The sequence below is a fragment of the Schistocerca nitens genome, chromosome 4 (genome assembly GCF_023898315.1).
Source record: "Schistocerca nitens isolate TAMUIC-IGC-003100 chromosome 4, iqSchNite1.1, whole genome shotgun sequence".
In the NCBI taxonomy this organism is placed as follows: domain Eukaryota; kingdom Metazoa; phylum Arthropoda; class Insecta; order Orthoptera; family Acrididae; genus Schistocerca; species Schistocerca nitens.
The window spans coordinates 603,415,870-603,428,417 of record NC_064617.1 but is presented as its reverse complement, the minus strand read 5'-3'; the positions used below and the strand labels follow the sequence as shown (position 1 = coordinate 603,428,417).

Genomic DNA, 12,548 nt, shown 5'->3' with positions numbered 1-12,548 from the left:
TAGAGGAGGCATAAACACTGAATCTTTAACGTAACCCCACACAAAAAATCACATGGGTTTAGAACGGGAGAGAATAGAGGCTATGACATGAATAGCTGATCATCAATTCCACAATAGCTGATCCACTGGCTTCTCAGTTTCCCATTTAGGAATTCACGAACATCTTGGTTGGAAGTGGGTTCAAGCACTTTCCTGTTGGTACATGAAGTCCACACTGTCAGTCTCCAATTGTGGCATGAGCCAATTTTCCAGCATGTCCAGATATGCATGTCATGTAATGGTCTTTTTGCAGAAGGAAAAGGTACCATAAACTTTAAACTGTGAGACCGCACAGAACATATTAACTTTTGGTGAACCTTGAATTTGCTGCATGATTGATGGGGTTTCTGTTCCCCAGATTCACAAGCGTGCCTGTTCACTATGCCATTCACAAAAAATGTTGTTTTGTCGATGAAGATGAGTGTCTCATACAACCCATCCTCTTCTATAAGCTGTTGCAACTGTGTGGAAAATTCAAAGCATCTGACTTTGTCATCAAGAGTCAGGGCTTGTAACAATTGCAAGCAGTAAGGTTTCAGTTTCAGTCAGTTCCTTAAGATCTTTCAAACAGTTGGTTGTGGTATGTTCAGCTCTCTGCTTGACAGCTTCTACATCTACATCTACATCTACATTTATACTCCGCAAGCCACCCAACGGTGTGTGGCGGAGGGCACTTTACGTGCCACTGTCATTACCTCCCTTTTCTGTTCCAGTTGCGTATGGTTCGCGGGAAGAATGACTGTCTGAAAGCCTCCATGCGCGCTCGAATCTATTTAATTTTACATTTGTGATCTCCTCGGGAGGTATAAGTAGGGGGAAGCAATATATTCGATACCTCATCCAGAAACGCACCCTCTCGAAACCTGGCGAGAAAGCTACACCGCGATGCAGAGTGCCTCTCTTGCAGAGTCTTCCACTTGAGTTTGCTAAACATCTCCGTAACACTATCACGGTTACCAAATAACCCTGTGACGAAACGCGCCACTCTTCTTTGGATCTTCTCTATCTCCTCCGTCAACCTGATCTGGTACGGATCCCACACTGTTGAGCAATACTCAAGTATAGGTCGAACGAGTGTTTTGTAAGCCACCTCCTTTGTTGATGGACTACATTTTCTAAGCACTCTCCCAATGAATCTCAACCTGGTACCCGCCTTACCAACAATTAATTTTATATGATCTTTCCACTTCAAATCGTTCCGCACACATACTCCCAGATATTTTACAGAAGGAACTGCTACCAGTGTTTGTTCCGCTATCATACAATCATACAATAGAGGATCCTTCTTTCTATGTATTCGCAATACATTACATTTGTCTATGTTAAGGGTCAGTTGCCACTCTCTGCACCAAGTGCCTATCCGCTGCAGATCTTCCTGCATTTCGCTACAATTTTCTAATGCTGCAACTTCTCTGTATACTACAGCATCATCCGCGAAAAGCCGCATGGAACTTCCGACACTATCTATTAGGTCATTTATATATATTGTGAAAAGCAATGGTCCCATAACACTCCCCTGTGGCACGCCAGAGGTTACTTTAACATCTGTAGACGTCTCTCCATTGATAACAACATGCTGTGTTCTGTTTGCTAAAAACTCTTCAATCCAACCACACAGCTGGTCTGATATTCCGTAGGCTCTTACTTTATCAGGCGACAGTGCGGAACTGTATCTAACGTCATCCGGAAGTCAAGGAAAATAGCATCTACCTGGGAGCCTGTATCTAATATTTTCTGGGTCTCATGAACAAATAAAGCGAGTTGGGTCTCACACAATCGCTGTTTCTGGAATCCATGTTGATTCCTACAGAGTAGATTCTGGGTTTCCAAAAACGATATGATACTTGAGCAAAAAACATGTTCTAAAATTCTACAACAGATCGACGTCAGAGATATAGGTCTATAGTTTTGCGCATCTGCTCGACGACCCTTCTTGAAGACTGGGACTACCTGTGCTCTTTTCCAATCATTTGGAACCTTCCGTTCCTCTAGAGACTTGCGGTACATGGCTGTCAGAAGGGGGGCAAGTTCTTTCGCGTACTCTGCGTAGAAACGAATTGGTATCCCGTCAGGTCCAGTGGACTTTCCTCTGTTGAGTGGTTCCAGTTGCTTTTCTATTCCTTGGACACTTATTTCGATGTCAGCCATTTTTTCGTTTGTGTGAGGATTTAGAGAAGGAACTGCAGTGCGGTCTTCCTCTGTGAAACAGCTTTGGAAAAAGGTGTTTACTATTTCAGCTTTACGCGTGTCATCCTCTGTTTCAATGCCATCATAATCCCGGAGTGTCTGGATATGCTGTTTTGAGCCACTTACTGATTTAATGTAAGACCAGAACTTCCTAGGATTTTCTGTTAAGTCGGTACATAGAATTTTACTTTCGAATTCACTGAACGCTTCACGCATAGCCCTCCTTTCACTAACTTTGACATTGTTTAGGTTCTGTTTGTCTGAGAGGTTTTGGCTGTGTTTAAACTTGGAGTGAAGCTCTCTTTGCTTTCGCAGTAGCTTCCTAACTTTGTTGTTGAACCACGGTGGGTTTTTCCCGTCCCTCACAGTTTTACTCGGCACGTACCTGTCTAAAACGCATTTTACAATTGCCTTAAACTTTTTCCATAAACACTCAACATTGTCAGTGTTGGAACAGAAATTTTCGTTTTGATCTGTTAGGTAGTCTGAAATCTGCCTTCTATTACTCTTGCTAAACAGATAAACCTTCCTCCCTTTTTTTATATTCCTATTAACATCCATATTCAGGGATGCTGCAATGGCCTTATGATCACTGATTCCCTGTTCTGCACTTACAGAGTCGAAAAGTTCGGGTCTGTTTGTTATCAGTAGGTCCAAGATGTTATCTCCACGAGTCGGTTCTCTATTTAATTGCTCGAGGTAATTTTCGGATAGTGCACTCAGTATAATGTCACTCGATGCTCTGTCCCTAGCACCTGTCCTAAACATCTGAGTGTCCCAGTCTATATCTGATAAATTTAAATCTCCACCTAAGACTATAATATGCTGAGAAAATTTATGTGCAATGTATTCCAAATTTTCTCTCAGTTGTTCTGCAACTAATGCTGCTGAGTCGGGAGGTCAGTAAAAGGAGCCAATTATTAACCTTGCTCGGTTGTTGAGTGTAACCTCCACCCATAATATTTCACAGGAACTATCCACTTCTACTACACTACAGGATAAACTACTTCTAACAGCGACAAACACGCCACCACCGGTTGCATGCAATCTATCCTTTCTAAACACCTTCTGTGCATTTGTAAAAATTTCAGCTGAATTTATCTCTGGCTTCAGCCAGCTTTCTGTACCTATAATGATTTCAGCTTCGGTGCTTTCTATCAGCGCTTGAAGTTCCGGTACTTTATCAATGCAGCTTCGACAGTTTACAATTACAATACCAATTGCTGCTTGGTCCCCGCATGTCCTGACTTTGCCCCACACCCTTTGAGGCTGTTGCCCTTTCTGTACTTGCCCGAGGCCATCTAACCTAAAAAACCACCCAGTCCACGCCACACAACCCCTGCCACCCGTGTAGCCGCTTGCTGCGTGTAGTGGACTCCTGACCTATCCAGCGGAACCCGAAACCCGACTACCCTATGGCGCAAGTCGAGGAATCTGCAGCCCACAAGGTCGCAGAACCGTCTCAGCCTCTGATTCAGACCCTCCACTCAGCTCTGTACCAAAGGTCCGCAGTCAGTCCTGTCGATGATGCTGCAGATGGTGAGCTCTGCTTTCATCCTGCTAGCGAGACTGGCAGTCTTCACCAAATCAGATAGCTGCCGGAAGCCAGAGAGGATTTCCTCCGATCCATAGCGACACACATCATTGGTGCCGACATGAGCGACCACCTGCAGATGGGTGCACCCTGCACCCTTCATGGCATCCGGGAGGACCCTTTCCACATCTGGAATGACTCCCCCTGGTATGCACACGGAGTGCACATTGGTTTTCTTCCCCTCTCTTGCTGCCATATCCCTAAGGGGCCCCATTACGCGCCTGACGTTGGAGCTCCCAACTACCAGTAAGCCCACCCTCTGTGACTGCCCGGATCTTGCAGACTGAGGGGCAACCTCTGGAACAGGACAAGCAGCCATTTCCGGCCGAACATCAGTATCAGCCGGAGACAGAGCCTGAAACTGGTTCGTCAGACAAACTGGAGAGGCCTTCCGTTCAGCCCTCCGGAATGTCTTTCACCCCCTGCCACACCTCGAGATGACCTCCCACTTTATCACAGGTGAGGGATCAGCCTCAATGTGGGCAGTATCCCGGGCAGCCACAGTCGTAGTCCGATCGGGGGATGCGTGGGACGAGCTGGCCATCCCCGACAAACCCCCATCCGGACCCCCACAGTGATGCCCATTGCCAACAGCCTCAAGCTGTGTGACCGAAGCCAACACTGCCTGAAGCTGGGAGTGAAGGGATGCCAACTCAGCCTGCATCCGAACACAGCAGTTGCAGTCCCTATCCATGCTAAAAACTGTTGTGCAAAGAACGTCTGAACTAATCTACAGAGAGCACAAACAAATCGACACAAAATTTAAACAGTTATTAAAATACAAGATTGCCTAGTAAATGCAGTAACGCTGCTACTTGCGCACTGCTGACACACTGCTTGGCGGCGGAAGGAGACTACGCGATTTTACACTATTCAGGTACTAAAACGCAATGTTACAACTCTCAAATACTATAATACGCCCAAAATTTATGAATTTGAACAATGAAAGTACCAAAAACACGCAAAGAAATTAAGAATTAAACTATGTAACAAATGAGTGAGCTAGGGGTATACGACTTTCTGCTGGCAGCTGCTTATCCGACGGTGGCAGGGAGCATGGATTGTGTGTGAAACATACGCACAGGAAGTCAATCGCTCTTCACTCGCTATAGGCTGACCTGTTCATTTCCTTTTGTAGAGGCATCTTGAAGCTTAAACTGAGCATACCATTGCCAAATGGAGTTGGCAGTTGGTGGAGCTATGTTGAACTACATTTTGAAGTGTCTTTGCTGTGTTATTGCAGACTGACATGAAGGCATTTTGAGCATAACATACGCTTTCTCTGCACTTCCCACCATCTAGCCTAACTGCTTATTGCTACACTCTTGTGGCAGAAATCTGAAGTGTGGCTGCAACAATACAAAACTTTTTATGTTTGTCAATAGAGTGTTGAGTTCTGTGACAAATTGTCAATGAATGTACCTACAGTGAATTTTAAAATCACTTGAGTCACTTATAATGACCTTGTATATACAACATTTACATAGTTTGTAGTAAGGGTATAAAAGATTATAAATAGAAGTAATAGTTAATATATCTAAAAACAAAGATGATGTGACTTACCAAATGAAAGTGCTGGCAGGTCGACAGACACACAAACAAACACAAACATACACACAAAATTCAAGCTTTCGCAACAAACTGTTGCCTCATCAGGAAAGAGGGAAGGAGAGGGAAAGACGAAAGGATGTGGGTTTTAAGGGAGAGGGTAAGGAGTCATTCCAATCCCGGGAGCAGAAAGACTTACCTTAGGGGGAAAAAAGGACGGGTATACACTCGCGCGCACACACACATATCCATCCACACATATACAGACACCAAAATGTATATGTCCATACGTGCTTGTTCCATTTCACATCACTTCACAACATTATGCCTAGATATTTAATCAATGTGACTGTGTTAAAGCAGCATTCTTCTAATATAGTATTCGACCATATTGGGATTGCCTTTCCTGCTCATCTGCATTAACTACATTTTTCTACATTTAGAGTAGGCTGCCATTCATCACAGCAACAAGCAATCTTGTCTAAGTCATCTTGTATCATCCTGCTGTCACTCAAAAATGACACCTTCCCACATACCACAGCATCATTAGCAAACAGCTGTAGACTTGCTGCTCACACTGCCCATCAGATCATTTATGAATACAGAGGACACGGACGGTCTTATCACACTTCTCTGGAGCTCTCCTGATGATGCCCTGTCTTTGATGAACACTCACCATTGAAGACAAAATACTAGGTCATTACTTGAGAACTCTTTGAGCCACTCACATATATGCAACATAATCTGCATGCTGGGAACTTCGTTAATAGTCTGCAGTGTGGTATCACGTCAAATGATTTCCCGAAATCAAGGAATATGGAATATGGCTATTGCCCTTTGTCCAGGATTCACAGAAAAGATTCACCCTGATCTGGTAATTTTTTTTCAGCTTTCAGTTGTTTCTCTAACCCAGGGATATCTATTACTATGTTCTGCATAAACAATCTGTGCATCAGTCAAACTATGTTAGGTTTGAATGATCCTCCTGCATGGATGATTTCTTCAACGTGAAATTTAAAACTTCAGCTTTCATTTTGCAGACCAGTTGATGAGTGACTGGATAGAATCCCTCGACCCCCTTGGGTGATTTTACATAGTACCAGAATTTTCTCAGATTCTTGATAACATCTTACACTAAAGTATTTTGGTGAAAGTTATTGTATGCTTCACATGTTGATCTTTTTGCAGATGCATGAATTTATACTATTGCCTGTCTCCATTTGCACATTCTTCTTTGAACTGAGAGTGCAGCAGTCTCTGCTTCATCAGCACTTTTCCAAATTTTGTTATTAAACCACAGTCAGCCTTTTTCATCCTTATCCCACTTACTCAGCACTACTTGTCAAGAGCACAATTTATAGTCACTTTAAACTTTGCCCATGATTCCCCTATGTCCATCACATTGGAACAAGTCCATTCATTGTCTTAGTGGGATTCTAAAACTGCATATTTATTCATTTTTTCAAAAATACTCTTCTGGTTTTTTGTTGGATTTATTAACTTATGTAACCATCACAGCTATGATGACATCCTAATCATTCCCCTGTCGCTATACTGACACTGTCAGTAAGGTCAGGCCTTCTTGTAACTGAAAGCCCATCACTTGGTTATTGTGTCCCATCAAGGCAGGGCCATCTGTGAAAGCAGTAATGTCATACACCAGCTCTGAAGTTATTTATGCACAGCATTTTATGGAGTTACGACCACCAACCAGCTGTCCACACATAGGAATGAGTGCCAGCAAACTGTAGCCAAGAGCAGAGTTGACCACCCAGTGGTAGAACATGCTGCTGGGCACAATCAATAGCCACTTTACAAACAGTTTCTTTTGAATCATTTTCCCTAACAACGGCTTCACTGAACAACATTTCTGGAAGTTGTCTGTGCAACAGATCCATCATTCCCATAATCCTCATGGCCTAGATATTTGCAAGTCCCTGCCCCATGCCCACATCCACCCTGCTGCAGAACTCTTAATTTCACTCATCCTGCACCCACAACCTCTTCCCAGTGATCTGCTTTTCCTGTGCTCTGTCATCCCCCTTCCAGTCTACTCCTCCACATTATTGCCACCGTACATTGCACATACTCACAGGTAATGATGATCCTACCACATTCTTCTCCCACGCACCTCTGCCTTTATCCCCTGCATTCCTGTGCTGTGCATCTGCTACTACAAGGGATCCTAGATGTCAGCTATCTTTATCCATCCCTCCCTTCTATTCCCAGCCTCCTTTTTTATCCACTTGACACAATCCCTCACCTGTGAAGGATTCGTCCAAAAGGTTGCAAAGTATTCAATTCATGTGCCTGTCAGTGAGCTTTATTCAAAAGTTACTTACATTTTACCATGACTTTCCATTACCATATGTAAATCCTGATTAAGCAGATTGCATGCCTTCATTTCAAATACACTGAAGAGCCAAAGAAACTGGTACATCTGCTTAATATCATGTAGCCCCCCCCCCCCCCTCATGAACACGCAGAAGTGCAGCAACACAATGTGGCATGGACTTATGGAGATCTCTTCTGAACAGCACATTGCAAAACATCCCAGATATTCTCAATTATGTTCATGTCTGGGGAGTTTGGCGGCCACTGAAAGTGCTTGAACTCAGAATAGTGTCCCTGGAGCCACTCTGTAGCAGTTCTGGGCGTTTGTGGTGTTGCAGTGTCCTGATCGTATTGGCCACATCTGTTGGAATGCACAGTGGACATGAATGGATGCAGGTGATCATACAGGGTGCTTACATATGTGTCATCTGCCAGAATCATATCTATATGTGTCAGGGGTCCCATATCTCTCCAACTGCACACTCCCCACACCATTACAGAGCTTCCATCAACTTGAACAGTCCCATGCTGACATGCAGGGTCCATGGATTCATGAGGTTGTCTCCGTACCCGTACATGTCCATCTGCTTGATACAATTTGAAACAAGACTTTTCTGACCAGGCAACATGTTTCCAGTCATCAACAGTCCAGTGTCAGTGTTGATGAGCACAGGCGTGGCATAAAGGATTGTGTTGAGCAGTCATCATGGGTACACAAGTGGACCTTCAGCTCCAAAAGCCCATATTGATGGTGTTTCATTGAATGGTTTGCACACTGACACTTGCTGATGGCCCAGCATTGAAATCTGCATCAATTTGCAGAAGGGTTGCTCTTCTGTCACACTGAACAATTCTTCTCAATTGTCATTGGTCCCGTTCTTGCAGGATCTTTTGCCGGCTGCAGCAGTGTTGGAGATTTGATGTTTTACCAGATTCCTGATATTTGCGGAATATTCGTGAATTGGTCATGCAGGAAGATGCTGTATCCATTGCACGAGCACCAACTACAACAGCACATTTAAGCTCACTTAAATCTTGATAATCAGCCATAGTAGCAGCAGTAAACAATCTAACAACTATGACAGGCACTTGTTGTCTTATATAGGCATTGCCAACTGCAGTGCCATATTCTGTCTGTCTACATATCTCTGTATTTGAATAAGCATGCCTCTACCAGTTTCTTTGCCACTTCAGTGTATGTTATAGAACTTGATTGAAACCTATTTTGAGTGACATAATTTCTGGAGACCATGTGATAGTCATCTTATTTCAGTACATTTTTACATCTTGCCTGTTGTAGATGCTTACATATATATGTTTTAATGTTATATTTATCCAAATCTTTTGAAAAAAAGGTGTTTTAAGGGATTTTTTCTGTTTTGTAATAACAGTTGATCTCTTTCTTTTTCCCGTGACTGTTAAAACTCATAATCCAGTAATTTATGAAATCAGACAGTAGTTTTATTTAAATATGATGTCCGCCAACAGAGGCACAAATGGCTTTAACATAAATTATATTTTCTGGAGAAATCTTTTGCTCCCTAACTGTATGTTTTTTATTGAACCATCCTTGACTTCACACCTATACATGAGCCTTCTTCTTGTCCCTTGGCACTGAACTAGTCATTTGCACTTGCTGGTAGGAATCACATTCCTGCACAAAGTGTTTTTTTGTTGTGGACTTCAGAATGCCAATAAATTATCTTTTTTACTGGAAACTTCATCTACAGAATGAATGAAAATAAGTAATTTTCCTCTGTAGTTACAGTTTGTTTATGTTATGCTATTTGTATATGAAAACGAGTCTTTAAAATTTCATTTATTTTCGTTAAGTGGGGTTGACAGGCATGTTACAACTCTATATATTTACCTTATATTAGTAGTAATTAAAAGAAATAGATAAGAAATATGTTTCTAGCCACACTGAAGAAGAATGAGCTCATAAAACATGTGAATCAACATACTTCACTAATAATATTAGAAAACAGAAGTTGCATAAATTCTGAATAAGGTAATGACATTGTTTTCTTTCTTGTATCAGCTTAAACTGGTAAATGATGATGTTCGATTTGTACTAAGGGACCTGTCCAGAAATTTTACACACCAATCAGCAGTCAAATATGTTGCCCATGTAAACTGGCATCATGTGAGTAATAATGTATTATTGCTGTATTTTAATAATTACAAAAATATTTCTGAAAAGTTTCTCACATATTTCTTTTATTTATAGGTTGATATAAATTATAAGAAAGGTTACTTAAATCTCACTGTTGATTACCTACATAACTCATATCAGCTGATAAAAAGGAGTTTTAGATTTGAGAAGAACTTAACAATAGGAACTGGAATAAAACTTAATCAGGGTAAGTAGCTCGGATCATCTTTTTCAGTAAATCTAAAATATTTTGTTCACTGAGTTTTAAATCTGTTGTTAACAGAATTGCAGGTTAACTTTAGTCATTAAATGTCTGTCAATCAAATATCTGCAAAGAAATAGATTTTCAAATAAAATCACTATTGTATAAATAGCATGACATTGGAAGCAGTCAGGTGGGTGTACTTATGTTGTCTGCAAGAACAGAAATGACGTGCTTTCATTAATATTGTCTGGAGACACTGTAAAGTAAAACCAGGCATTGACTAAAAAATTTGTTTGTTGTCGTGGCATTTTAGTTTGCAACAAAGTACAGTTGCATACAGATAAACTGCTGTTGTTCTGAGGTGGCCAGGTGAATTAACATTTACAATTTTGGCCTGTGTATAACAGCATCATAGAACCTCTCTAAACTTTAAATTCCATCTAATCAGGACTCGAAAGGTGCAGTGCTACTGACTGACTGTTGTGTCATTATCAGCTGATAGGCATCACTGGGTACAGCATGTGGTCAGCACATCACTCTCCTGGTTGTCGTCAGTTTTCGTAACTGGAGCCACTACTTCTGTATCAAGTAGCTCCTCAGTTAGCTTCACAAGGGCTGAGTGCACCTCACTTGCCAATAGTGCTCAGCTGACCCAGATGGTCACCCATCCAAGTGCTAGCCAAGCCTGACACCACTTAACTTTGGTGATCTGAAGGGAACCAGTGTTACCACTGTGGCAAGCCCGTTGGCCATCACAGAACTTGCTGATGGAATAACTGTGTCAATAAATTGTTTTGAAATACAATATCTAATATAAAACAAATGGATTAATGACAATATTATGAAATGGATAGATTGGTACTCACCACATGGTGAAGATGTTGAGCTGCAAACAGGCACAACAAAAAGATTGCTAAGCATGTGAATTTTTGACCCAAAGGTCTTCCTCTAAAGTAGACAAAAAACACACACACACTTAAAGTATAATTCACACACACATGACCACTATCTCTGGCCACCAATGCCAGCCTCAGAGGCAGTGGTCATGTGTGTGTGAGTTGTGCTTACATGACTGTGTGTGTGTTGTCTACTTTAGAAGGCCTTTTGGCCGACAACTCCCATGTGTAGCAGTCTTTTTGTCACGTCTATCTACAGCTCACTGATTCCACTATATGGTGAGTAGCAATCTTTCTTTCTCTTAATATTGCCAGTATATAATATGTGTTCTGTAGGCACTGTCATTTGCTGTTAAGCATTAAAAAATCTGATCTGTTTCTGTCAGTGGATCTTAACAGACAAACCGTTGGTGGTGTAACAACTAGTCCATCATATGCTTAAAGTCATGTCATTGCCTGAGACCTTGCTGTGGCAGGGAGGCTTGTGCACATCAGTGATATATGTAGATATACAACAGGTGCAACCATATAAGAGAGCTATCTGTGGAGAGGCTGGACTAACATATGATACCTGGAGAAGTGCAGAAGCTTTTTAAACACTTGAAAGGGCAACAGTCTGAATGAGTGACTAATCTGAATGGCATGCAACATTATTGTATGTCTTAATGATAATGGCCTCAACATGGGTAAAATATTCCAGATGGAAAAATCCTCAGTTCAGATCTCCAGGCTGGGACGACTCAGGATGATGTTGCCATCAGGAAAACCAAACTGGTGTTCTACAGGATGTTTGATACCTTAAGTAGGTGTGTAGCTTGGAGATTTAAAAGACAGATGGATAAATTGATGTTAAATATAGTGGCAGTTATGGAAATGTGATGTCAGAAAGAACAGGACTTCTGACCAGGTCAGTAAAGGTTTATAACCACAAAATTAAATACGGATAATGCAAGAATCTAATAATGAATAAGAAAAAAAGAGGGAAAAACAGCAGAAAATGTGGACTGGTGAAAGGAATGAAAAGGGAAGTTGCCTGGCAGAATTTTCGATAAAGCATAATTTAATCAATGCTAATATTTAATTTAACAATCATGAAAGAAGACTGTATACATGGAAGAGACCTGGAGGCAATGGAAGGATTCAGATAGATTATATGATTGTAAGATAGAGATTTCAAAACCAGTCTTAAATTGCACAACATTTTCAGTGGCAGATGTGGGCTCTGGCCGTAATGTATTACTTAATTGAAGATTAAAATTCAGGAAATTACAGAAAGGTAGGAAAACATGGGAATCAAATCCAGAAAAGTGAAAGAACCAAATATTTATGAGAGTTTCAAAGGAAGTAGTAGATGGTTGACTGAAACACATGAAAGGAAAACAATAGAAGTCAAAAGGGTAGATTTGAAAGATGAAATAGTTAAGGAAGCCAAGGATCACATAGGCAAAAGACAAGGCCCAATAGAAATTATTGGATAACACATGGGGCACCGAATTTAATTCATAAAAGGAGAACGTATAAAATTGCAGGAAATGATGATGCATGCAAAGGGCAATACACATATCTAAAAATGAGACAGATAGAAAGTGC

The 12,548-nt window shown here is 41.4% G+C and overlaps 1 protein-coding gene across 1 annotated transcript in view; it reads left to right on the top strand.

Annotated features, from left to right (window-relative positions):
• LOC126251538 (axotactin) overlaps positions 1–12,548 on the top strand; it is a 611,191-nt gene that overhangs the window by 337,415 nt on the left and 261,228 nt on the right. The window contains exons 13-14 of the mRNA XM_049952046.1: positions 9,744–9,848; positions 9,933–10,065. Of these exons, the coding sequence (XP_049808003.1) occupies positions 9,744–9,848; positions 9,933–10,065 (238 nt within the window). The remainder of the gene's footprint in view (positions 1–9,743; positions 9,849–9,932; positions 10,066–12,548) is intronic.